The 27,906-nt window shown below is 41.3% G+C and overlaps 1 protein-coding gene across 2 annotated transcripts; it reads left to right on the forward strand.

Moving 5' to 3' along the window:
* The first annotated feature begins 1,706 nt into the window (after positions 1-1,706).
* BPNT2 (3'(2'), 5'-bisphosphate nucleotidase 2) lies at positions 1,707-26,544 on the forward strand. 2 transcript variants are annotated; one of them, XR_007766122.1, is made up of 6 exons: positions 1,707-2,141; positions 15,896-16,055; positions 17,005-17,100; positions 18,962-19,123; positions 20,584-21,793; positions 21,877-26,544. XR_007766122.1 is itself a non-coding variant. In XM_050892855.1 (5 exons), exons 1-5 carry the CDS (start codon positions 1,755-1,757, stop codon positions 20,853-20,855), a joined length of 1,077 nt encoding a protein of 358 aa, XP_050748812.1. In that variant the 5' UTR covers positions 1,707-1,754; the 3' UTR covers positions 20,856-26,544. The 2 variants fall into 2 exon arrangements, 1 of the variants encoding a protein (XP_050748812.1); XM_050892855.1 differs by having other exon boundaries at positions 20,584-26,544.
* Positions 26,545-27,906: the final 1,362 nt, after the last annotated feature.

Genomic DNA, 27,906 nt, shown 5'->3' on the forward strand with positions numbered 1-27,906 from the left:
TACAAGCACACCTAGTTGTTAGTCTTGCATTCATTGCTCATTACAGACACAAGCTTACTCTTTGTCCAACACCAACCCTGTGTTGCCGCATAGCTTCTTACCATTAATTATTACTATATGAAATGCTGAATTGTGAAATTGATATTAAGGAAAGTGATCAGTGTATCCTTTCAAGCCCCCTTTCTGCCAGAGAAGCAACTGCATAGAAAAAAAACCTTGTACCTTAAAAAGCACGGGAAGCTGGAAAATGTGGACATTCTAGTTGTTGCCTAATAGCATATAAAGTTAAATCCCAGCATAGCTAAGAGTAAAATCCAACTCTTTTGAATCCCATTTCAAATAGAACGCCTTCTCTTCATACAGTCCTTTCTTTCATTTTCAGTCCCTGCACATACACTTCAGAGAGGGTGTGATCCTGCAGGAAATGTGGTATGTACCCATGTAATTGAAGATGCCATTAAAAGGGAAATACAGAGGAGACAATATGGCAACTTTAGTTTGCAAGGCCAATCTTAATTTTGGTCTTTCCTGGTTTTCACATTCTTGATTACATAAATTTAACACTTTTAAAAAAATAAAACACAAGATCCCAGGAAAATACTTTTATCACATGATCGTAATTCCTTCTTCCCAGAGTCACTACCAAGGTCTCTTTCTATAACCTGTATATCAACAGACAAGAATATTGCCTGAGTAAAAGAACATGTAATTAATTCAAACAATGCTGAATTAATTTAATTCTTTTGTTTCTAACTTACCTAAAAGTGCTAGAGAGAATTAGAAAAGAGAACAGAAAAAAATCAGAGACTCTTCCTGGTTTCCACCCCAGATGTCCATCTTGGTCATAAACATGCAGTTTCACACTCCCCCAAATCAACTGAGGTGCAAAGAAAAAAGTATAAATTAATACAAGTAGGCCTTTAGCACACCACTTGGCTGAGAAAATGGTTGGATTTGCTTCATTTTACTGAATGAAAGGAATTTTTAACTTCGAGTCCCTTTCCTGCAGCACAAGGGGGCTCAGAGCCCCAAAGCTCCCTAACCAGTGTGTGAAAACCAAGAGGCACTCAGCACCGATGCTCAGAACCGTTAACAGCAAATCTTCAGAAATTAAGCGGCCATTTATCCAAACAGCAAGTTTCCAACAGCAAGCTCCTTCCCGGCCGGTCGAGCCGTCTCTCCGAGCGGCCTCCGCCCCCCGCCCCAGCCCCCGCGGGCGGTGCAGCCCTCGCAGGCAGCGGGCGGCCGCGCTGCCAGGAGCGGGCAGGGGCGAACAGGGGCAGCGCCGTCGGCCCCGCCGCTGCCCGGTGGTACGCACTCCTCGCACACCTGCTGCCTAGAAGGAAACGGAGCAAAAAAACCCACCCCAAACCACACATTTCAGGGGAACCAGCGGACGAAGGAAAGTATGTGCTATCAGGCATGTCCACAGTAGGGAACGGAGGGATCCCCCCAGCCTCCTGCCAGGACACCGGCAGAAGAAGCCCAGACCAACTCCGCCACACACCAAACCCGCCGAGAGAGCGGTGGGCGGCGGGACATGCTCAGTGCGAGCGGCGGGCTCCGCCTCCGCCTGACCCGGATACAGACGGCGCTGCTTCGCCGCCGGCCCGCTGAGGAGCGTGGAGCCGGGCCGGCTCCTGCCACCGCCGGAGCAGCAGAGGGAGCGGAGCGTCCTCGGCGGCGCCATGGGGCTGTGGTGAGCGCCTGGCACGCCGCCCGTCCGCTCCGCCGTGCCCCCCTGCCCTGCGGCCATGGCCCCCATGGGGATCCGCCTCTCGCCCCTCGGCATGGCCGTGTTCTGCCTGCTGGGGCTGGGCGTCCTCTACCACCTCTACTCCGGCTTCCTGGCCGGCCGCTTCGCCTTCTTCATGCTGAGCGAGCCGGCGGCCGGCGGGCCCGAGACCCCCCGCGGCTCCGCGCCCGCCGGCGCCGTGGACCTGCGGGAGCTGCTGGCCGTGTCCGTCCTGGCCGCCGTCAGGGGCGGGGAGGAGGTGAAGCGGGTCCGCGAGGGCAACGTCCTCAACGCCAAGGCGAAGGGGAAGACGCGGGAGGGGGCCGAGGAGCAGCTGACGAGCGGCGACCTCCTTTCCAACCGCAGGATGTTCTACCTGCTGAAAGGTGCCTTCCCCGCCGTGCAGGTGGGTGTCGGGCTCCCTCCCGGGAGGCGGGCGGGCGGGCGGGCTGCTGCGGACCCGGGCCCGGGCCCGGGCCCAGAGCCGGGCGCCCCCTCGGTGTGGAGCTCCAGCGCCAGGCTGGTCGTTCCGGGCCGTGTCACGGCCTGAGGCGAACCGCCGGGCTCCCGCGCGGCCAGGGCTCTGCCGTTTGCGGGGAGACACGTGTCACCTCTCCGTTTTGTAACCGCCGACGGGAAATACTGCCCTTATCTTGCGTTTTTCCTTCCCCTCTTGCTGATTTTTGTGGCAGTGCCACCTCATGCTTGGTGCCCTGGGTGCTGGGTTGCAGGGGAAGGAGTTGGATCATGCATAAGCGAAGCCATGCGAGGTGAAACAATGTGTTTGAAATAATATGGGCATGGCGGGGGGCAGAAAACACCGAGTCTAACCATTGTGGATTATGTGCTCTCTGGTTAAGGCTAAAGGTAACTTCATAGCACCAATTCTGCATACGTTTATGCTGCTGAGATTAGCAATACTGTTATTTTCTTAATTATCTTTCCTGCCGTTTGTCCTTCCCGTCTTAAGTTATAAGGAGAGCCAGGAACGAGGAGAAGGGATTCAGAATTTGAGGTTTAGGAACATAGTGTTACAATATCTGAGTTTTTAGCTCACGTGACTTTGGGACAGCAGATAAGCTAACAGCTTGTGGATCACTGCCTACGTGGGCAAAATGAATTTACTTTTCTTTCAGAGGTGTACATCCCTCCCTGCTCTCATTTGCTTCTGAAATCTGGATCTAACACTTCAAGTCACACCCAAACCAGAACTATACTTTGAGGCTTTTCAGGTTTTGTTGGCTTTGTTCCCACTTTGGCTTTAGTAAATGGGAACTTCTCTTCAGTCTCTTGGTGTTAAATTCCTTAGCTTTTTACAGTCATTTGAAACAGATAGAAAACCCTAAGTTTGGATTTCCAAGGTGATGATTGCATGCTTTTCCTGGACAGGTTGACAGAAAAAGTCAGTAGTTTATGTTTTGGTTAAGTTTAGTTACTACTCAGTGAGTTTTCAGTGGCTGTTTTGGAAGTTCCTCAGGGTGGTGTGTAGTTTTTTGGATTGTTGGGGTTTTTTTCTTTTAAGTGTTGTAGAGAACCCATTGAATATGAAATCTAAAGGAATCACCAAATTCTTCAATATTTGAAATAAACTTGAGATGTGATTAATCTTCCTCTACAGAAAGATTATGAAGGTTATGTTCTGAAGATTGCTGGATTGTCTGTCAATGGCAAGCCACCTTCGCAGGCCCTACGTTAAAGGAAGAAAAAGTGTTGTCCCCTGTCCTCTTTTGCTAATCAGCATCCTCACAGAGCTTGGCATTACAGCATACCTGTATCACTGCCTGAAACCTGTACACTTTCTCCCGTTCCACAGATGGAGGGACTTCATTAGTTTAGATATGAGAGTTGTCTGTGCTTCTAGAGAAGGCTGGGGTTCAGTTTGGGCTTGAAGAGCTCAGTGAACTGTACTGCCTGTTCCGTGTCTGTGGTCACATGTGTAAACTCTGCTCCAGTGCCTGGGATGCATAGCAGTGATGGTCTGACTTATGCGTCTTCCTCTCAGAGGGCGTTAACTTTGAACATCTACTTTGAAAAAACTTTGGTACTCCTTTTTATTTTCCTAACAGTTGACTTGTGCTGCTAGTCTTTAAAAATAGATGGTACTTTCTAAAGTGCAGATGTGTTCTCAAGCACAGTATGAAGACAAAAATGTGTGTGTACATCTGTGGAACTGGAAAAAAATCAGGCTTATGTGTCTCTCGTGCACTCTCTCTCCTGCTCTCCCACCCCCCTTAGATTGACTGAGCTTGAGCATTGAGGATGACTAGGAAGAGTTTGTTTGACAAATCTTTCAGCTGATCTAGAGTTATTCAATCTGACAGATCAGCTCTGGGATACTTAGTGTTCCGAGTACATGATCTGGATAATAACAGCTTATCTCATGCGGCATTTAAAAAATATCCACTAAGCTGTATATACTGATAAGACATGCTGTCTCTTGAAGTCTATACTACGATGAAGATGTGCTCATAAACATTTGTTCAAACCAAAATAAAAATTTTGTTTTACTGTAGACATGTGGCACTACACACTCTCAGGTGTGAAGACAAGGTCTCATCTCAATCTGCAAATCCTTCATGTTTACCTTCAGCACAACGCATCTAAAACTGCTACTGTTTCATAGAACAGACCTTCTGCAGTTTTGGTGTGAATGTGAGGATTATAGAGGATTTCCTGAGACACCTTTCATGTGAGGCAGTATAAAACTGCATCTTGTAAGAAGCATTGTAGTTTGTATCTGTAGCCTTATCGCCGCGTACAGAGTGACGCTCCAGAATAAAAAACAGTGAAGTCAAATAAAACCCCTCTTCTCTTCTTGCCAGAGAAGATGCTGCGAACAAAAGCTGTCAAACAAAAACTGAAAGAATTCCAAGAGTAAACTTATGAAAAATGCTGATTTACTCGCATCGGGGAGTCGTTGAGCCTAACGGGGGTACCTCAATATTTAAATTGGTGCCAAATGCTGCAGCCAGGAAAAAAACAAACCAGCACAAAAACTGGGTGCCAAAATATGCCTATAATGCAAAGGAAATGATCCATTAATTGCCCTCTAAGAATAGCTATGGCTTTCCAATGTTTAAAAATAACCAGGAGAAGTCATTTGACTGAAATAAACTTAAGTCAGTGAGCAGCCTTGGATTCCCTGTATTGTGCTGCTGGACATAAGAAGGGAAAACTTGCAAACAATCTGTCTGAAGCAGATCTTCTCTTCAGGTGTGATTATTAAGAGAAGATGGAAGAGTTAGGCTTTTCACTTGCAGAAGCTGAAATAAATCTGGAAAGAGTCTTACAATCCTGACAGTTGCGATTCATAAAAAAACTTTCAAAATCTGAGGGGAGGAAGAGAGGAAAAAAAAAAACATAGAAAATGTTTTGCCTTTGTTTTTTTAAGTAAAGGTATTGTCTCTACAGAGGAAGAGGAACTCCACTGCTTACATCACCTGCTTTATTCGATATAAATAGATGCATTTGCATCAGTTCAAGACTTCTCACAGCTAGGTTAGGTAAGACCGAAGAGGAGCAGATCAATTCTGTTTTATGACTGTATAGTAGATTGAGTAGTGTTGAGTATTGTTATATCCCTCAGAAATACATGTGAGAAAGATAAGGGAGGAAGGGGCAAGTCAGTTATTTCTAATTCGGGTAGTATGCAGTGTTGTCTGATCGCACTCAACATCCAGCAATGAATATTTGCACACATCTTCTATGAAGTATGTTTTGTGCAGTTGAGTTTAAAATACACTTAATGCTAAAATATATGCAGTGGTTTCTCTTGATAAAGTCCTCAACTGCAGTTACAGGGTTGAGGTGTTTACTGCTCCTGCACTACCAGTGTGCTGTCCTCGTCTATTTGTTTGTCATGCTAAGAACGAGTTAAAGCTCTGATCCAGCTATAATAATCCCCTGTGCTCCTTTTCATTTTTTTTATTTCTTATTTGTCTTTTCTGGGTTACTTCACTGCTTTCCTGGTTGGTTCTCCATGCAGCCCCATTAATTCCTTGTGCTAGCACAGTGGTGGTGCGATAAGAAGGACTGGGATGGGAATCAGATGAGGGGATTAAGGAGATGCTCGAGCCAGCCCTGCTGCTGGGGGGGAGAGGGGACTGGGGAGGCAGTGTTTCCAACTCCAGTTAGAGACTGGCCAGAAACACTGGTATGTTCTGCCCAGAAGAGCTTCTCTGTTTGAAGAGGTGATCTCATGATACCAGGGTTTCAGCAGCATTACCTGGTAAAAGAGCTTCTCTCTCAGCGCCACGCATCAGGGTCTTCCATTTTTCTAATGCTGCTTGTCCAGGGGTCAGTGTCAGGAGCTTGATATCTGAATGTATCCAAGGTAAAAATGTAAAATAAAGGTTATTTAGGAATAACCTGGTTCACTTCACATTATGGCCTTACCAACAGCCTGCATCAGCACATCTGAAGGAGCAGCACCTCCTAGGCAGGAGTGATTGACAGAGGAAGATGTGTTCCTTAAACTAGCACTTTGGCCACATTCCCCCTGTCCTCTGACTATGAAAAAAAACAATTTTAAAGTGACCCACACAATTCTGCTATTTTGCTTCTGCACTATACTAGCGTTATTTTTACAGGATGCTGACTTCAGTCTTATTTGCCAGAATGAATTCTGCCCTATACTCTCATTATCAGCTGTTTGGGCTTATTTTTGACCAATGCATTGATTTATGTTCTATAGTTGCACCAGCTATATGTCTTGTTTTCTAGTGTAAATACTGAATAGAGAAATATCCTTTGTTTTTTCTTTTTTTTTATTGTGACTGTGATGGAAATCAAGTCGTCCTCTGTCCCAGTCTTTCTCGTCAGCTGGCAAGTAAGCACCACACAGCCACTCGCTCACTCCCCCGTGGTGGGATAGCGGAGAGAATCGGAAGGGTAAAAGTGAGAAAACTCGTGGATTGAGATAAAGACAGTTTAATAGGGAAAGCAAAAGCCGTGCACACAAGCAAAGCAAAACAAGGAATTCGTTCACCACTTCCCATCGGCAGGCAGGTGTGTTCAGCCATCTCCAGGAAAGCAGGGCTCCATCACACATAACGGTTACTTGGGAAGACAAACACCATCGCTCGGAACCTCCTCCCCTTCCTTCTTCTTCCTCCGGCTTTATATGCTGGGCATGACATCATATGATATGGAATATCCCTCTGGTCAGTTGGGATCAGCTGTCCTGGCTGTGTCCTCTCCCAACTTCTTGTGCACCCCCAGCCTCCTCGCTGGTGGGGTGGTGTGAGAAGCAGAAAAGGCCTTGACTCTCTGTAAGCACTGCTCAGCAGTGATGAAAACATCCCTGTATTATCAACGCTGTTTTCAACACAATCCAGAACATAGCCCCATACCAGCTACTATGAAGAAAATTAACTCTACCCCAGCCAAAACCAGCACACGGTCTTGCCACTGCCCTGAATCCGAACGTTCTTCTATCTCTTTCCCAGTTAAGACAGATGATAAATACCTCATTTCGAGTTTGTGCATGATAATGCTGGAATTGGGCATCAGTGTTTGAAATGGAAATTTAAGGACATGTCAGTTTTACTTCTAATGAGATTTTCTTCTAAATTAATTCCACTGTTTGAAGATTAATATCTCCAAGCACTCTGTTTTTTTTTATCAAGCTACCTGAAGTACTCTCTAGGTTTAAACCTGCTGTTTACAGGCTTCTGACCACAGTGTCAACTATCATACTTAGGAAACTGGAATTTCATCTGAGATGGCAAGCTCTGCATCTGATACTGATTCTGTGGGAAAGATAGATATGTTGAAGAAGTAGGTTTAAAAACCAAAATGCTACTTAAACTTCAGAAGGATTTCAGTGCTTTGCTGAATAAGTTCAGTAATTTGTCTCTTCATGTTGCGAGAATGGCATCCTCAGGTCTTGGGGTTTTTAACAAAATTAACGTTCTTCTGATTTGGATGATCTTAGCAACAGGTTTCGATGTAAAGCAAGAAGTGTGAATGTTAATCGGAAATCTCAGTAATAGGTGTTGTTTGGAGATGCATTTCTTAACATGGGTTTTAATTGATGCTAGATGACTTACGCTGTCTCTCTCTACGTAAAATGAAATTAAAGCCTGTAACTTTATGGTAATGAGTTCTGTGATTATCTTTTCAGATGTGATTGCAAGTAGTTCATTTGGCTTGTGTGTATACCGGGGGTGTTTAATCTGTCAGCTGAGCATCTGGAGATTTGAGTTTCTTAGTAGTGTAGCCACTCACAAACAGCAAAAGTTTTCTCAGTGTTATTTATTGTATTGGTAGACTTCTAACCTGGCCTTTTTTGATGTTTTCTTAAGATGGAAAGTAGTATTGCAGCTCTCGTGACAAGCTAGTCATCCCTTTCTCTTTGCTAGACTTGCATCTGTATAAAACTGTAACGGAGAATTTTGCCATCTACTGAAACAACTTGTGTGAGCTAATGAGCGAGTGGCTTTATTACTTTTACTGGTTTTAAATTTTAGTTGTTTCTACAGATTATTGGTGGAAACTGTGAATTCTGTGATCCATGCTGATTCCCTCTGCATTTTTGTCGTTTTCACCACCTTCTATTTGTCATAAGTCTGTAGAAGCAGAGTTGTCATCTGATACGTCTTTACCATTTATGAAAACCTGTTTGTTTCACTCTGCTTCCTGCCGGCTTAATGACCAAAGCCACATAACGAGTTTTGATAAGCACTAATCGAGCTTTTTAACATTTAGGCTTGTCCATATTCTTCTTTGCACATCCTGTCATCTTGTTCCTGCATGAAGTGACGACTTCTTGTCGTTAAAATAAATGAAGATGTAGGTGATGGTAGAGGAAAACTTCTGTCTGTCTGGACTTCTATGCCTTGAAAAATGCATGCCTCCATTATCTGTGTCCTGGAATTATTATAGAACTATTTGTTGTTTTCATTTGAAATGAATGACAACATGAAACTAGCAGGTTTTTATACCTTTTATTATTTTATATATTAGTATATTTTTATACCTTACACATTTATATACAAGTATACTTTTTATTAAACTTTATTACCTTTTAACAAGCTATTTATTTAGAGAACCATGTGATTCAGCAAGGTCCTCTCTATCCTTTCATAACAAAATCTGCCCTGCTAAAACTCTTTGTAAATTGGACCTAGCAAGAGGAACCTTTTTGAAAGGCATGAAGAAGATCACCTGTAAAAGCTCATTTTTCCTTTCTAATATGTTGTGGTAATCTAAGGAGGAAAAGCAGCCTTTGAAAAGGAAGCAGCTGGCTTTAAAAATGTCAGCATTGTGAATAAAACTAGAATTTTTTACTATGCTGGCAAGGCTACTATTCAAATTATTTAAAGCTTAAAGACATTTTAAATTTAAAAAAGGAAGTGATATTTTGGTTTATGAGTTTGCATTGTTTTCAGTGTCAAGTAACATAAGCTTTCAGGAAGCAGTTTTCGTTCATAGTAAAAACTGCTACTCGCTGCCCCAAAATTCAAAAGTTGGAAGGGAGGGATCGTGAGTGGTCCTGGCTGCAGGTGAGCTAAGTCTAGGTGTGAATGTGAGTCCTTCCTTATGTAGCAGGTTCTGGAGTCCTGTTTCGTAACCAGGATAAGTTAGATATTTTCCTCGGTTATTGGAAATACAGTGCTTTGACAGCTTCTTGCTGTCCTGGAGAGTGCTCTCCTGTTGTGCATATTTATACATCCTGACTTGTCAAGTGGGTGTTTACGTTCAGAGGTTTTGGCATCTGATTGCTTCGCACAATTTGTGTATGTACAGATGCTGTGAGAAGATGAGACGGCTTTTGCCTGTGATACATTTGAGTGAAAAACCAGAGAGAAGCTGAGCAAATGGAGATAAAATAGTCTGACTTGTAGTGTAGTGGGCATAAGGGCATGTCGCTCTTTGGAGCAGCATGACAGCAGTGGTTGGAGGGGCGAGGTGTGAGGCTCAGCCCATAAGTGGGGGAAAGCCCAAAGACTGCTGGTTGAACTGCTCTCCCCTGAGTTGTGACATCTCTGAAGCACAGTCAAATAACAGCAAATCAAGTACAGTCCCGTGCAGCCACCTAGTAGGTCAGTACGCCTTTCAAGGTGCGTAGTTGTGGGTATCCTCTTGTTGGTTGCTCTAGACGTTAGTCCAGAGGATGCATACAGTGACAAAATGTCTTCCACTGTGCACAGGGGACATCTCTCAGTCAGCCAGTAAGAAGGTATCAGAATCATTGTTGGTTTATTGTTCGTAAATGTTTGCATTTACTTATTTACTTCTATCCCTCCGCTCCTTTCCTCCATCTCCTGTCATGTGAATACAAATGGCAAAGTTAAGTTTGAATCTTGGGTATGCATAATGCTTACGTTGCATAATCACTGATGAAGTGGCTGTATATGTCATGCAGAGTTAGTGCCCTAACAAAACAGAACAAAGGCAAACACCTATTAATGTTTTACTAACATTCCCCTGTGCAAGCTATTTTGTCTGGGCCTCCAGGCTTTTCATTTTCATGGTCCCATTCAAATCAATAGACTTATCCATTGAATCATAGAATCATAGAATGGCTTGGGTCAGAAGGAACCTTTAAAGGTCATCTAGTCCAACCCCCCTGCAATGAGCAGGGACATCTTCAACTAGATCAGGTTGCTCAGAGCCCCGTCCAGCCTGACCTGGAATGTGTCCAGAGACGGGGCATCTATCACCTCTCTGGGTAACCTGTTCCAGCCTCTGTTCTTGAAATGTAATACATGGAATACTCTTATATTCATATTCTAACTAGTGAATATTATCTTTTGTTGTTACCTAAACTGTGGGCATGTTTTGTTTTGTTTTTTGTTTCCACCTTGAGTAGCTTAATTAGTATTTCTTCTTTATAATACAGGTGGGATAGTATTTGTGGTGTTCTCATTTTGTTTTCTATTCTAATACAACAGCACTGACGTTTGGATTTGAGAGGACTTAATTATCAGATGGGGATATTGATACTCTCAGGAATAAAGAGCTGTGCTACCTCATCTTTTTTCAAGATACTGGATTATTTGCGTATTAAAATATGAAATGAGTATTGGGATGAATAAGGATGTGGGGAAGGAGAGGGAATAATAAATTTAAATAAAATTCAGATACCACCGAACACTTTCTAAGAAAAGCATTGCATTTTCATGTACTGATGTTTATTTTTTAAAAAATCATTTATGTATTTGAACAGAAACTTCTATTTAATTTTTTTAGCATATATTTTTTCAGTTTACTTTATCTTCATGTGGTGGGTTGACCCTGGCTGGATGCCAGGTGCCCACCAAAGCTTCTCCATCACTCCCCCTCCTCAACTGGACAGAGGAGAGAAAATATAACGAAAGGCTCGTAGGTTGAGATAAGGACAAGGAGATCACTACCGTCACGGGCAAAACAAACTTGACTTGGGGAAAAAATTAATTTAATTTATTACTAGTCAAATCAGAGTAGGATAATGAGAAAATAAAACCAAATCTTAAAAACACCTCCCCCCCACCCCTCCCTTCTTCCTGGGCTTAACTTTACTCCCGAATTTTCTACCTCCTCCCCCCAGCAGCGCAGGGGGATGGGGAATGGGGGTTTCGGTCAGTTCATCACACGTTGTTTCTGCCACTCCTTCCTCCTCAGGGGGAGGACTCCTCACACTCTTCCCCTGCTCCAGCATGGGGTCCCTCCCGTGGGAGACAGTCCTCCACAAACTTCTCCAATGTGAGGCCTTCCCACGGGCTACAGTTCTTCATGAACTGCTCCAGTCTGGGTCCCTTCCACAGGGTGCAGTCCTTCAGGAACAGACTGCTCCAGTGTGGGTCCCCCATGGGGTCACAAGTCCTGCCAGCAAACCTGCTCCAGCATGGGCTCCTCTCTCCACGGCTCCACAGGTCCTGCCAGGAGCCTGCTCCAGCACGGGCTTCCCACGGGGTCACAGCCTCCTTCGGGCATCCACCTGCTCCAGCGTGGGGTCCTCCACAGGCTGCAGGTGGATATCTGCTCCACCGTGGACGTCCATGGGCTGCAGGGGGACAGCCTGCTTCACCATGGTCTTCACCACAGGCTGCAGGGGAATCTCTGCTCTGGCACCTGGAGCACCTCCTCCCCCTCCTTCTTCACTGACCTTGGTGTCTGCAGAGTTGTTCCTCTCACATCTTCTCACTCCTCTCTCTCACTGCTACTCCCCTGTAACTTCTTTTCCCTTTCTTAAATATGTTATCCCAGAGGCGCTACCACTGTTGCTGATGGGCTTGGCCTTGGCCAGCGGTGGGTCCATCTTGGAGCCGGCTGGCATTGGCTCTATCAGACATGGGGGAAGCTTCTAGCAGCTTCTCACAGAAGCAACCCCTGTAGCCCCCCTGCTACCAAAACCTTGCCATGCAAACCCAATACACTTTAATAGGTGAATTCAAAGGCGAAACTACAGCTGTGTCCTGCTGTTTCAAACCAGGAGAAAGCCTGAGTTTGTTCACCTCGCCACAGACAGCTAGCTAGTATTGAAGTAGATTTGTTGGGTGATGAGCTGCCACATAGACATCGTGAAGTGCTGGTAGGGAGTAGCCCAACACAGGTGCCACTGTGAGGTTCCCTGAAGTCTTTACATGGCTGGGACTGTTGGCTGTTTGTTCAGAGTACTGCATTTATCCACACGGGTTTGTAGTACACTCCTGAGTTGCTTCCCGTGTCTCTGAGCAGATCTGTATTCCAATGACCAACACGCCGGAGGAGAGTGTTTTCTGTGCAGTGGGTTTCCAAAGGCTGGGAAGGCCTGGGTGTTTTGGAAGGCACACCATGTGCTGATCCCGATGTTGCCATTGGACCTCTGCTGCTGGTTCCCGTGAGCAGCATCCCTTATCCATTACGGGATTCTTGCACCTCACAGACTCATTTTGAGGAAGCTCTGTGCTGGTGAGGTGCAGCCAGACTGCCTCATTTATGGAATGGTTTTTTGTTGACCTTTCAGTAGTAGTCCTTTCACCAATTTACATATATTTTATTAAAGCTCTGTGTTTGATGCCGTTCTTTGTGAGGAGGGCTTTCCCTTCAAGTATGACTGGGGAAGATTGCTTAAATGTAGTTAAACTCAGTGTCGGTGAGCAGCTTACAGAATTTCCTGAGACGGAAAATTTTTTTTCCTTTTACAGCTTACAGCTGTTAGGTGGCTAACCCCAAATAACTATTTATTTCTGTCTTCTGCTTGCTGTCTCAAGTTCTTGCATGATGGGTTGCTATCTAAATCTGACTCTTAGGAGTAAGCAAAGTTATGTATGTGATAGCAAGCATGCAAACTTTATAATTATTTGCACTAACGTAGCAGTTTAATTGACTCAGAGTGTCTTGCTGGAACAAACTCTGTTGTCTGAAACATTTGGCGTTGTGATTGTCTTTGTACCATAGCTACTCCTAATTTCTGAGTGAAGACTTGGGAATGCAGTCAACTACATATCCATATCACTACAGAAAAGCTTGAAATGTAAGGTCATGGCCTCTGGAGGCTTCCAGCAAATGAGAATGACAAGTAGGAACAGAACATCGTATTAACACAAAGGCAGTTTTCCGGGTATATTCTCATGCATTTAAAAAAAAAAAAAAAAAAAAAGAAGTGAAGTTCCCAGTGTTAAGTGATCCTCTCTCAGGAAACTATGTCTTGCGAAGCTTATAATGTAGCTTCCTAACAATAAATAAATTTAATAACTGCATGTGGTGGAATGGCTATGAATTTCTACTTGGACTATAACTCGTAAAGTATTCAGCCAAGGCTACGGAGTAAGTGGTCATATGCAAGGAAGAACTAGTGACCCAGTTGATGGGTTTGGTTTTTTTTTTTTTCCCCCTCCAGATGGCTATATCTCATCGCTATTTTTCCCCCTTTTTTCTTTTTTTTTTTCTGGCAGACTAATCATGGCTGTTGAGAGAGACTCCTCACAAGCATTATAAATGCTGCAGCGTTATGGCCACCGCTACAAAATTTGAACTAGCAGGAGGTCTTTCTCTGAAAACAATACCTTTCAGATAGTTACAGTCTTTTAATTCTGGTGTACTGTAACAACAGGTTTAACAAGATATTCTTCCTTTTGAGGATTGGTTCCAACCCTTTAACTTTTTGGAGGCCTCTTCCTTCTTTTGAGGAAATGTTCTTTTATAGTGGTGCATAATATGCTGTAGTGGAACTTAAACTGCCCAGGGGCTCTGTGGAGGCTGTCAAGTCTGTGGGACTAGTCATCTTGACTTTGCAGGACTGTTTTCCCTAGGGGAAAACACAATTGTCAGGTTTATTGTACAGTGACAGACGTTTAATTTGTAAATGTCACGGCAACTTCAAGGACTCTGTGTTTGGCATGCAATGCTTCAAATACTGGTTTTACGTGAGAAGACAGCTATGATGTATGGCTGGAGTTGCTGCAGTTCTGCTTGCTTTCTTTTTTTGAATTCTCTTGGAGAAGATAGCTCTTAACCCTTTGCTAATAACCTGTTAGAGTTGAGGTGTGTGATGTCTTTTCTTGTCATAATGTGAATTATGTAAAAATGCTGCTGATACAAGGTCTATAACATTCAAATGTAGTCTGATCGTTTCTTTATTTTCATTGTCTTTCAATGTCACTTGCCTACATCATCTGTAATAAGTTGTTTTAGTCAGAGGGGATTTGTCTGCTCTAGCAGTCAGATATCTGAATCTGACCTAGCAGTCTTGACTCCATCTGTAGCAAGTAAAGGGAAATCAGTGGTTCTAGGTTGCAGACACATTGCATCCCATGTGCGCCTACTATTTTGCCTTGACTGGACATCAGAGCTAGTCAGTTTGGCATCCCTTTAGAATTATATTAGAGGAAGCCACCTTTAAAGTTAGCAAGAATGAAAAAGCTTGTGTTCCTAATAATCTGAAATGTCGTAAAAGTCCAGATTGGTTACAGTCAACTTCAGACATACAACCTACACATCTAAGCCTTAAGCATCGTTGTCCTACTAAGTAATTAGTGGAGTGACACATTTCTGAAGGGTTCACACAGGCTGAAGCTTGAAAGGTACAGTAGCAATGATTTCCTTATTATTGGCACTAGAAGAAGCATAGAAATACTAGTCTCCTAATGTAACTGAGGTGCTAAAAGTAAATGGGATGAATTTGTCTAAATTCCTGTTAGCACCACTTATGTCCAGTTGCCTTACAGCTCTCCTATAAACCATGTTTGCAGTGGTAGTAAGCTGGTAGGACTGGGTTAAGACAGATTGATCCATATTTCCCCAGTAGTTCTTCCTGCCAGGTTATGTGATGTTTTGTAACATGAGAGATCATTACGTACAGTGTTTTGTGATAACTGTGTCTCTTGTGATCCAAAAATATCTTGCTACTGCAGTCACAATGACATTCTATTGGGTTTTGCAGAACGTTCTTCCATTCAACAGATTGGGACTGTGTGCTCCGCTACTGGACCAAACTCTGTTTGGCATACTGAAATGCCCTCTGGTCCAGAATAAAATTAATTAAGCTAGGCAGCAAGTGACAGTAGGCTTAAATGTGACCTTTGACTGCTGTTTATAAATGTTCTTCATGGGCCTTCTTAGGCCTTACCCCAGCCTACCCTAAAGACAGATACAGAATGTTATTAACTTGTTTATAAAATAACATTCATCTGACAGTTGTGTAATGGTTACATCCAGTTTAGCTGCTTAAATTGCTAGTTGTAACTCAATGCTGGAAGCAGGAATATATACTAGGATTCCTGTTCCCCCAAGTCATACCACAGTCTGCAAAATATTTGTTGATAAAATATCTGTACATTTCAATCCGTATCTACTGATCTGTATAAATGGAATATTAGACCCCTACTATATCTGTATACCGCATGATTCTCCAAAGTCAAATGTTCTGCTTGTAGTCTTTGAAGCAACTGCATTTAACTTTTGATTTAAAAAAACTGTGATTCGTACTCTGAGAACGTTCAGGAGGAACTGCTGCAGCCAAAGAAACAGTGTCCAGCTGTGGTGTGGTTCCCAGTAAAATTCTAGATTGCACTTTTCCATTGCTTGTCACATGATGGTAATAGCTTGTGAGTTGCTGAAAAATGACTAATTCATTCAATTCTAGCTGGAGGTGAAGGGAGAAAACGAAGATGTGAGCAAACCTCTAATTTTCCTGAGTACCACAGTTACTGTATCTGATAAGTTAATGCGACTACTTTTGTTGTCTTATCATAGATAAACTCTGAAGAGCGTGTTGATACAGCTGATCAGGAGACAGTCTCTTGGGATCGCAGTATTCCTGAAGACATAAAACAAAAAATACAGCCTAAAGAGGTTCCAGCAGAAAGTGTTACTGTCTGGATCGATCCGTTAGATGCTACGCAAGAATACACAGGTAGCTGATTCTTGTTGACAAATCATGTGTGTAATTCTGATGTCTGCCTTTTATATTGGAGACAAAATAGTAAGTATTTAAAATGACATCTGTTGTTAAAGTGTGTTTTGTCAAAGCTGGTGTGATTTAATTGAACAAATTCATAATGAAATCTCTATAGTTATCAGACCACAGTGTTTACTTTTATATATTCCAACTCTGAATTACTTTGGTATTCCTTGCAACTAAGTAATTGCTAAAATAAATGGTAACTGTCATTTATGGATTCTGCTGGAATTACACATTTCTTTATTTCAGTTATTACTGTGGCAACACTAAATATCTCAGAATATTTTTTGTTTGTTTATTTAAAGGGAATACTAAGTAAATATTCTATTCAACTTGATATAAAAAAAATTGTTACAGTTTTTAAAAAAAGCATGCATAATTCAATCTTCCCCTTTTTCAAATGTTTTAAGATGTCACATAAGCAGTTCAAGGCAATCCAACTAAAATTCTTGCTGATAAGTACTGCAGAACAAACAGAAAAGTGGGGATTTTCTTGCGAATATTCCATTGATACAATCACCTTTTCCAGTGAATGTTCTTTGGTATTTGAATTATCAGCTTTGAACCAATAGAGGATAGGAGATGGGGCAGAGAGGGAGAACCTAGGGGCACAGATTACCATGAAAATACGTGCTACATAAGACACAGCTGTTAGCATTAGATCTGGTAGGAGTATAGGTTACATCTACTGAACAGGAAAAATTGCTGGAAAACTGAAAAGTCTTTGAAGTCTTTTGAAAACTGCAAGGTTTTTTGAAGATACAACAAAGTTACATAACTGTAAGAGGCAGAATGTAGACTAGTCTTCAAAGAACAACATTTCTATAATGTCAGGTCTGCTTTCTTTTTGTGTTCTTGGCATCTGGCTGTAAACTTGCTCACTTTCTCATTTTGCCCACAGAGGATCTTCGACAGTATGTCACGACAATGGTTTGCGTGGCTGTAAATGGTAAACCAGTAATAGGAGTGATACACAAGCCGTTCTCAGCATATACAGGTACCTTTATGCCTTCACGTATTTCCAGCATCTTCAGTCATAGTGTTAATTAAAATTTGATGTTTGAGAGAACATATGTAGGTATAAATGAGAAAATAGTACCTGGGGCAAAAGAGCGCTGCTGCAGACCTCAGAATTAGAGCTGCAGATGTGTTCTGTGCTGTAAGACCACAAAGGAAAATGCTGCCCTTGTTTAACATAAAAATCATGCATTTAAAACAAACTAACTGAAAATATGTTTAAGAATTAAGATCCCTTCAATCAGAGTGCTTATAGCAAACCAAAGAAAGTGAAACCTACACATACTGACCGGTCTTATGTGTGCTGTTAGTCTTTAGCAGAAGAGTATTTTGCTCATTCAGCAGAAGAACTTGGGTCCGTGATATCATACCCAGGAGCTGGTGTTTATTCGGTGTGAATAACAAAGATTGATTAAAGATCTTAATGGCAGCTGTTTGTATGTAACAGGCAAGACTGCCTAGCATAGCCTTACTGATTATCTGACATGCTTTTAATGCCACAACCATGAACTAATTAATTCTTTAGTATTGATGATGTATCAGTGAGCATGGCTGCAAGTTTGGCAATGTGTATGCACTTTTGAAAGCTTCGAAGTAGTTTTAGTATTCGCGTCTTACTATATATTTGAAACAAGAATTTCTGTTCTCATTTTCCCTTAGGCAATACTGACCTCTAGAGTTGTGAAGTTATGCAGTAGCTCTGGCACAGAAACTATGTCTGAATAAATGTATTTTTTATTTGTTCTTCTTTTTTGCCCACTGAATGCTCAATATTTTGTGCTAAATATTTTACTGTCTTTAAATAGGAACTTAATTTCCAGTCATTTAAATATGTGCTATATTCCAATATGCTTTAATAATCTTGGGGGTTTTGGAACATATTTTTCTAAATATCAGCATCTATCTGAAGAAATGTTTTTTTAGCACTGTAATTTTGAGAATTTATCTCCTTTAATAATAGTAAAGTATGAAATGTTTAGACATGGCATCAGATGAGATGCAATGAATCCTGTCATTCTATGTGAAGAGTATTCATTTCCCAAGCTGGAAATACCAATATGTTGTGAGTAGGATTGTTCCTAATACTAGCACACAAATACAAAGCAATAAAGGGCAGTTGGCATTGTTATTACACGTAACTCAGTCTGTTGCCATACAATCTGGCCCTCTACTGAGATGAAATTGCTGGTTAGTCTGCTAAGTAAATGTCAAATTAATGGTTAGGGGCTGCCACCTACCAAGCTTGGCTTTGAACCTCATGATGAAACAAGTGGGAGGTTGTGTATTCTAAATCCAGTCCTCCGAAACATACCATCAAATGTTTTCCTTAGTATTACTATCCTCCTGAGCGATTTCCTTCCTTAGCATTACTATCCTGAACAAAATGACTCAGTAACATTTTTGCTATCTGCTTTGAAGGGTAGTGGGGCTTTTTGTTCTTATAAAAAGGTTGTTTGGGGAAATATTGGATCTATTTCTGACTCGGAGCCATCCTTCTAACTTCGGTGGCTTTCCAGTTGCAAGTTCTAAATATTACTACTTGGGATTTTTCCCTCTTCCTCTGTTTTTTGGAAGTATCACACAAGAATCATCAGGCATGGGATAATGCCATATGCACAGAAAGGGGGGGGGGTGGGGCTGTTTCTCTTTCTCTTCTGCTTGTGCACACATGTAGGCATGCACCCCTTCCTTTTGTCAGCCCTAACTTTCTCTTTTGCAGTAGGGAGGGAAATTAAGTCAGAGGCATCAATTCCATTTTCTCAGATAAGTATCATTTTATCTTTACACTTAACAGAGATTGTCTTTTGTAAATCTTAGTAGAATTTGTGTTTCTCTTGTAGCCTGGGCAATGGTGGATGGTGGGTCAAACGTAAAAGCTCGTTCCTCCTACAATGAGAAAACTCCAAGGATTATTGTATCCCGCTCCCATGCAGGAAAAGTTGAGCAGGTTGCACGGCAGACATTTGGAAATAAGACTGTGATAATCCCGGCTGGTGGAGCAGGTTTGGTTCCTTAAGCATCCTGTCCATTTTATTGCTTCCGAATGGTTTAACGGGATAGCTGTTATTAGACAAAAGGATATAACTGTGGCATCTCTTCTTTTTCCTGTTACCTTTTGTTCTTCACATCCCTAAAAGCAAGCACTTGGCAATAGGGTATAGAAACCTAGGTTTATAGGCAATAGGTATAGAAACCTATGTGCAAACTCAGTTCAGGCTTCAGGCTGTTCACAAGTTAGTATGTTAGTGAATCTAAGCCTGGACCAGCAATGTTATTGTGGTCCTTTCATTGAACACACTGATGTGCGTTCACTGAAGGCACCGATGCCTCTGTGGAGGAAAAAAGGTTGTGTGGCCACATACAGAATCACGGAGGAGAATCTGTTGGTTGTTAGTTAACTAGAAGTATGTTTAATTAAACAATTTTTTAAGAAAAAGCCATTAAAGTTTGGTATTATTTCTTGCCTTTGTATCGAAAGAGAAAACTAGTGTCACTAAAGTCCATTTTTATCTGCCTCATATTCAGTCCAAAGAGGTTTTAGCTTACTTTTTGTAACCTTACACAGTATCCTTGTGCGTGTTACTGACAGAATGCAAACATGTGAAGCAATAGCTGTTTTAAAGTCTCAGAAAAGCCATGCAAAATTTGAATTTTATGGAAATGTATCTTTCTGTGTCTTTAATATGGAAAGCTAGAGCTCCCTTACATATTGTTTAGTCAAGAAGATCTTGCATGAGTTCTTGACAATGAATCTAAAGAGTTTTCTTATGATAAAGGAAGTGAAAGTGTAACTGATTATAGCAGATCTTCTCCAGGGCTTGACTCTGTATAAGAAGATAAAGAAAGGAGCAGTTTAATGAAACAAGGATATTGGTTGAACAGTTGAAAAATTAAAAAAAATTCCATAAAAGAAAGAATACTATTTTGAGCAATGACTTTGTACTGCATAATGTATGATAAAGGGGAATGCCCTGGGCTGAGTTGCTGTATTAAAGAGTGGTATATGCATCTTCCTTCTATTGTAATAAAAAGCCAGGAAGAAAAAGGTAGACTTCAGCATAATACAGAGATTGAGAAATAAGTGAGTGAACGTAAGAGCAAAACTGTATTCGAGTTTCTGGGCTTGTTCTTTTAATGTGTCTCTCGATAAGTCTGTGTAGCATATTGGTAAAGGTTGTCTAAAAATAATGTGTCTCAAATACCCAAGGCTTTAATTGGGGTACAGTGAAAAAATCCTGGGGGGGGGGGGTCCTTCTTCAAATTTTCTGTACAGGTCAGAGGGCAGACAAAGTTTATTGGTGCCTCCGCCATTATACTGGATGGCATGATATAATTAATGACATCACTTTCCTAAATTTTGCATGTGCATATTATTAACACTTAGTAGTAGATTTTTGTGATGAACAGGAAAACTTGGTTTAACTTTTTTTTTTTTTTTTAAACTTCTGCCCATTTCTTCTAGGTTATAAAGTGTTGGCCCTCCTTGACGTGGCTGAAAAGAATCAAGAAGAAGCTGATGTGTATATCCATGTCACCTACATTAAGAAGTGGGACATATGTGCTGGAAATGCAGTGTTGAGAGCATTAGGTGGCCATATGACTACCCTGACTGGTGAAGAAATTAGTTACACTGGCTCAGATGGCAATGAGGGAGGACTTATAGCCAGTATCAACATGAACCATAAAGCACTAATTGAAAAACTTCCAGATCTGGAAAAAACATCACACAAATAAACTTGACTGATGGAGAAGTACAAGTCGTGCTTTTGTAGCCTCCAAATGCTGTGTCTGAAGAAGCAGGTGTGAAAACCTGCTGGGAAAGATGCAAAGCAAAGCAGTTTGGTGTGGGTTTGGGGACTATATCATACATTGGGTTTCTTCAGTGGTGGTATTTAAAAAAGAATAAAATAATAATAATCAGAAGTAGGAAGGGGACTGACTGCCTCACACCTCAGTTTCCATGTTTTATTTTTTTCAGACTGTTTTCATGCAGTTCTTATACTCAAGGTGCATACACAGTATATATTGGTGAATGTAGGTGAACTAAAGAAAAATCCAAATTTACTCATAAAATAACCTAAGTAGTTCTCACAGGAATTTCTTGGAACCTTTTACATCTTGTTACTGTACTTGTAGTAACTTCATAACGAATTAGGTAGGAAAAAAGGTTGATTTGTATAGGCATCTGATAACTCTGTAAACAATTTAGCAGGAAACATGACTCTGTGTTCTGTATCTGCTGAACAGAAAGCACAAGAAGGTTGACACAAATTTATATGCAACAGCAGTTTATCTTTGACAGTGTGGCACTCCTTCTGCTTTTTAAGAGAAAAAAAGAAATGTTCTGTACTGTTTTGACTTTTCCTGAAGATGTAAACCAGTTCAGTTCAGATGGGTTGTGAATATCAATGTTTTATTGATCAGTGTAATTATTTCCGTATACCTTTTTAAAAGAAGGCAATGTTTCCTTGTATAGTTTTTAACAGTTACTTCTTGTCCTTGATTTCTGCGTACAGTGTTGAAGATGCATGCTAGATTTTTCTCTAATGTAGGACTTGTTCATCATTTCGTGTTTGTGCCTATAGAAGCAGCCTCTTCCTTCAGTACCTGTTTCTTTTGTTTGTTTGGTTTTTTCCATTGGACAGTCATATGGAATGAGTTTAACAGAAATAGTAAGTTGATTGGTTGTTTCCATTTACAACTTATAAACCAGCAATTTTTCTACAACCCCAGAAATAACTTTCTGTCTTTTTAGGTTAAGGCGCACTCTTTTCTGCAGAAAGCTCTTGAGCCATCCCAGCCAGCTTGTGGTTACTTGGTTTGTGGAAATTTACATAGCGAGAGACCATTTGAACTTGAATCTGTTTAAGCAAGTTTGAAGAACACGTGGCGCTTGAAGTACAGCAGGGTCTGCAAAACTTTACCAAAAAATGTTCTTTGTCAATCCAATATACACAGAACAGAACATGGGCCCTTTGATATCAAATGACAATTTGTTGCACCTCTAAAATATGTGGACTTCTATCTGCAAAAATGTAACCATCTGTATTGTTGTTCTCTGCATCCCTCTGAGGGGTTTCAGAAGGTTAAAATGTACCTGTTGTTTGAATTATCAGTAGTTTGAATTAACCATCTCTCCTCAAGAAAGCTAAAATTCTTCGTTAATACAGGTGTTTTCTGTTCAAAGTTTATTCAGTATAAGCTTAGGCTGTTTAAACCAAATTGTTAATTACTTTCATTTTAACTTCTTTCATCATACTGCTGTTGTGATTAAAAAGAGGTTTTTCTCCTTATGTCAGTAGCGGAGCATGTCTAGATACCTCTTCTAACATCTAGCTGATGTTCACATTTCCAAAAGACCTCCTCAGATGTTGCATAACTACAAATACAGACTTTTATTTTGTAAACTTACTGGCAAAGTAGACTGAAGCTTAGTCCTACTAGCCTTTTGGTACGGGTAGTATTTTTTAGAGAACTGTTTTTCCAAAATTGACACTATTGCTGCTGTATGAAAATAGCTTTTACACATGTAGATAATATACAAAGCAACTTAGCTTCCAATTTTTTAATTTAATAAACTACTATATGCTATGACAAACAAGTGAATATGCCCTTTTTAAAAAGGGTCTGATCTATTTTGAAAAACTTGTTGAGCTTCCAAACCTCAGTGAAGAATAAAACCCCAGATATTTATCAAGGCTTTAGTAATATTTTGCAAGAAGACTGAAGCTTTTTTTCCTTCAGGCTGATTTAAATGACTTAGTCTAATAAAAAAAGCAGCTCTTCTGTTTATTAGTTAAAGAACACAGATTAAAATTAAAATTTAAATATGAGAAATAGCCATAGTTAGCCTAGTATAAAAACCTAATTGTGTCACAGAGGTTGAATGCACAATATTTAAATAGGCAATTAAGACAAAGTCTGTGGCAGGTTGTGGTTTTAGATTCAGGTTGAAATCATGTGTAAACCTACCTTGTGAAAATGTGACTGCTTTTATTTTGGGTGCGATTCTATCACTTCCTTGCATAAGCTGTGATCAGACTTAGCTTCTGTATGAGAAGTGAAAAGTAAGATAATGTTATATATCGTACAAGGGCTTACTTGCATCTTAGTTGAAGGTATATAGCAGTAAACAGAAGTATTTGCCTAAATTATTTTTCCTTAGGAAGGTAATATACAATGAAGAGCTTCAGCCCTCCTTTCCTTCCTCCCATATGCTGGCTAAAATACCTGGTCTTCCATAGGAAGACATGCTTGTTTAGACCCATTTATATCCTAAATTGCTTTGTTGCAATGGATCTTAGTGTTCAGTACCTTTCACTGGGGACCCTTATTGGCCCAATCTCACTTCTTGAGAAAATGAAGAAAAGGTGAGAGTGAGGTGCCCAGTTAATTACTTCTGGTACAGCCTGAGCTCATACAGCTTTCCCACAGCTAAGGCTTAAGGTGGTGCTTGGGGTCTCCCAGTCTAGTTTAAAGAGGAGCTGCTTTGAGATGAGAATAGGTAAGTACCTGGTGAATATCAGTTTCTGATGTCATTTTACAGTAAATGCAACTCTTAACGCAGACCAGCAAGTATTCAAAAGTGCTTGCTTAGTGCACATGTGCCAGTGCACTTCGATATTTGTTTGTATGGTGTTAATAGTCAGTACATCCTATTTCTTTGACTATGTTTACACTCCATTCTAAAACATTTTGCTATTCAGGCTTAAATATTTGTTTCGTCTCAGCTGTGTGGATGTGACTTAAGCTTATGCCCAGAGTGGTACGAAATCATACTGTACCCGTGTCTCACTGCTGAGCTAGAACATTGTTCTTTACATTCTAGCCTTTTCCACGTAAAACTGTCATACCATTTTTAGGGATGCTACTTAAAACAATTGCATGGTGTAGGTGGGTCCTACAAAATTATGTCTTTTCTAAAAATTTTAATTAAAAAAATTTATGGTATCGTTCTAGCTCCAAACAAGGGAAGTAAGAGAATGCATTGTTTTAGCATTGGTTTTCCAATGGTGGATTTTTTGAGTGGCTATTATGATTAAGGTAATTGCAAGTGAAATTATTCTAAAGCCGTATGTATTTTCTCTTTTTCATTCTGCTAAAAAGAGTGGATGGTAGCATAGATGATACCTCGTACTGTACCAAGAGTCCTAACTTTCATTCCTTGAATGAATGTTTTCTAAATAAATGGACACAGAAATAAAAGGGTTGACTGTTATACTTAACTGATTTCGAGTTTAACCTATTTGCCAGACTTTTACAGATGGACTTATATAAGAGCTGTTTGTTCTGATCTACAGAGCACATAATACTAATGAAAATACTTAGCAGAGATGGCTTACTTGGATGGTGAATTAACCATACAGGTGAAGCTGCAAAGTCATCTAGTGATGTTGTTTCATATATTTGCTTTTACTTCATGGTCATTAGAGTGGACGGATTTTCTAACTGGCTTCAAGTGTGAGAAGAGGATTTTTTTTGTTTTGTTTTGTTTTTTAAATGGCCAGTGGTTGGAGATGAGGGGCATGGAGGGGAGTCAGCACTGGAGTTCGTCTCTGCTTTTTTGTTTATAAACAGATGTACTGCAACATCTTTGTAGCATCCTCTTATCTGTTGGAGTTGTACAACAGCGGTGCAATATTGTATACTCCTGGTTTAATAGTGTAAAATGAGGAGTCCACATCCCCCAGAGCAGTGCAATGAGAAGTGACAGAGTGTTGTGCTGAGCCTCATCTGTGTTATGCCAGCCAAGGCTGGCTGCTTCATTGTCTTGTGAATGTTGTTCCAGTTGCGGTTTCTCTGATGGCAAAACTGCTTTTGTAGGCTACTGTCTCCCCAGTTACGCCCAAGCCCTTTGTGGATCTGTTTTCTACAGTAAACTAGAGAAGTGAAGAGGAAAGAAGCAGATGGCTGTGCTGGGGAAATTGTGACAGAGAACACTTATTTCCATTTCTTGATTTAAATTACATCAATAGCTTCATGTCTCTTGTCCTTCAGGGGTTAGATAATCATACAGTTAAGATTTAATGCACCACAGATAAATGCCTGCAGGATTTTAAGCCCAAGCAGGATGAGGGCGGGGGAGACTGCCTCTAACCAAGGAGAGTCTGGATGGATGGCTTCCTGTCAGGCCATTCATGCTGAGCCTTTTTTCAATGCTTTGTAGAGATTTAGGCCCTTTCACACAAACAATTACAGATTTGACTTTGCCAAAATATCATTCATAGTCTATCTTCTGACCTGCTATCCTCAATGATAAAGCTGTGCCATATCCACTTCACTGTCATGTAACTCGCTAAGACAAGACTGTGGTAACTGAGGACTCAAAGATTGCTTGACTTTTGAACCACACATTCTGGCAGCTCTTATAATGAAGTGCTAGTGCCTGCTGCGAGTGTTCCCACCCCACAAGCAGGTCATGCCACACACGGTTCATATCAAGAAGCTGTTGAAGCCTTGTACTTCATGGTTTTCAGATGCCACACCAGCTCTTTCAGCTCTTCTGAGAGAGGTTCAGAAGTGCTCATCCAATTTCCTTGAGGCTTCCTCAGGACCCAGTAATTAGCAGCCACTTTTCCATCTTTGCTGTTCCTCATCTCTCTGTTCCTTCCTGATCCTTGCTCCTTTCTTAGTCCATGTGGACAAGAAAAATGAGAGATCAGAGGTGGAGACAGTCCCAGAATGAAAGGGCCACAGAAGCAAACTATCTAGTTTATCCTGAAGCTGTTAATGATTGGGACCAAGGTCTAAGGTGCTGATCCTACCAAAACTGTGATAGATGCCAACAAAATAAAGGCAACTTGAAGAGAGGTTCATGTGATTGGTGCTACTGAACATGCAGAAAAGATGCAAATGGACTAAGGAGAAGTTAAAACTGTCTCAAAAAGGAGAAGAAAACAGCTTTTCAGTGTAATGTTACAAGCATTCGGCATTTCTGTCCCTCTGGGTGCAGAGCTTCGTTGCTTATGAAAGAGGCTCCATTGGCCCTCTGTGAAAGGCCTGATTTTGCTGAAGTCAGTAGCAGCATTCCCGCTGAATTCAATGTGAGCAGAAGCAAGCCAGATAAAACACGAACAGTAAATTAAGCTAAGTTCTGAAGAGCTCAGCTTCTGCCAATATAGCAAACAACCTGGGTTGTGTTAAACTCACTTCTGGCGGCATCAGTCTACGTTACTAGAGAACTTGGAAACGTCATCCCAGTGTCTCGAGGTTCTAAGTCTGTCAGGTTTTTTTATGGTCTACAGCTGCTAGAGCCCACTTTCAGATAATGTTTTCAACCCTGATTGATCCTTATTTGTAATTCACATTTCTTTTTTCTCCCCAAAGGGCCAGCAACACTCCGGCATTTTTCCTGTTGTCCCACCAAATTGTATTAGCATTTTCCAATTGTGTGCCAAATTGAAATAACAATTCTATAAATAAACTCTCTGAAAATACTGGTCTGTGAGAGTGTTTTCCTGCATCTTGTTGTTCTGTTCGGTATTTATTGTTTCTTTGTGCACTAGATATTTTTTTTCTTTTCCAGTAATGCCTGTCAGGCTGCTTCAGCTGTGCTATGTCCATCGTGTGTGCATGACTTTCTGCCTGAGGGATTATCGTTATTGACAGGTCCAACCAAGTTCATGATAAATAGAATTCAATTCACCATTTTTGCTTTCATATGTGTGTTGTGAAGGTTGGTGGATTTATGTGATGGAAAATGAGTGCTTAGAAATCCACCATATAGTATTGTTCCTTGGATCTGAAGAAGTTTTCCTTCCAACATCATCTCCAGGACTCTTCCTAATTATGTTACTTCATTCTGCTTGAGTCTCTTGTTTCCATGAGAGTAGTAGTAGTAGAGTAGTAACTGTACCGTTACTAGCCCTTTTTCTAATAACGTGCCACTCTTCATAAGTGAAACCGTGGAATAAGTTGAAAGATGCTTTTATGTCCCACATCAATATGACATTTTGGGCTGTTCTTGGGTGCAGCTTCAAATACGGTTGTTGTCACCCCTACCAATATGTGCAAGACTGGATGTACAATGAAGTTGTGTATCATCCTGGCAATGCTGGCCTTGATGTGCTTTGCTGATTCTCATCTTTTCCCAGGTACGAACCAAAATTGCCAGGCAGCCTCTGTGCCAGCACGGTCCAGTCAGTATTCACAAAGACTACGTTTTAGTGGGCCTAAAATTGCGCTCTGGCACTAATACTGATTGTACATACTACTAAACACTTTCAGACTCCAAAACAGGGTGGCTGCATGTGGACTGCTCATTGAGAAGTGTCCTGGGATCATGCAGACTACTGAATTGTGCCTGGGAAATTGTTTGGGACGGAGCTGGTTTGCTTAGGCCAAAAACATGCTGAGGATCATGCTGTGGTACTGACTGGCAAGCTGTGGAGTCCAGGATCATTCTGGACTGTATAACTGACTTGTATGGACATAGGCAATATATGCCGCAGGAGCTGTACATGGATGTTTTGAAAACCTGTGTTGATCGTATGTGATCTAACCAGATAATCAGCATGGAGTATTTGTCAGTAATTTGGAGAGAAGTGTCTGTTGCGATGCTCTGAAGAGCATTTTGGGGAAGGAACAACCCAGAGGAGCAGGGGTTCTTTGTGTGTAAATGGATATTTGCATTTATCAGTGACATAGACATTTTCCCAGCTGCCTTTGATGACACTGTCTGTGCAGCAACATGGACAGCCCGAGCGGCAGGCTTGTCCGAGGAAAGCATAGCATGTGTCTAGTTACTGTGTCATGTGACTGATTGCCGGACTAGCTGATTCTTATG

This window comes from Gymnogyps californianus, chromosome 2 (genome assembly GCF_018139145.2).
Source record: "Gymnogyps californianus isolate 813 chromosome 2, ASM1813914v2, whole genome shotgun sequence".
NCBI classification, from domain to species: Eukaryota; Metazoa; Chordata; class Aves; order Accipitriformes; family Cathartidae; genus Gymnogyps; species Gymnogyps californianus.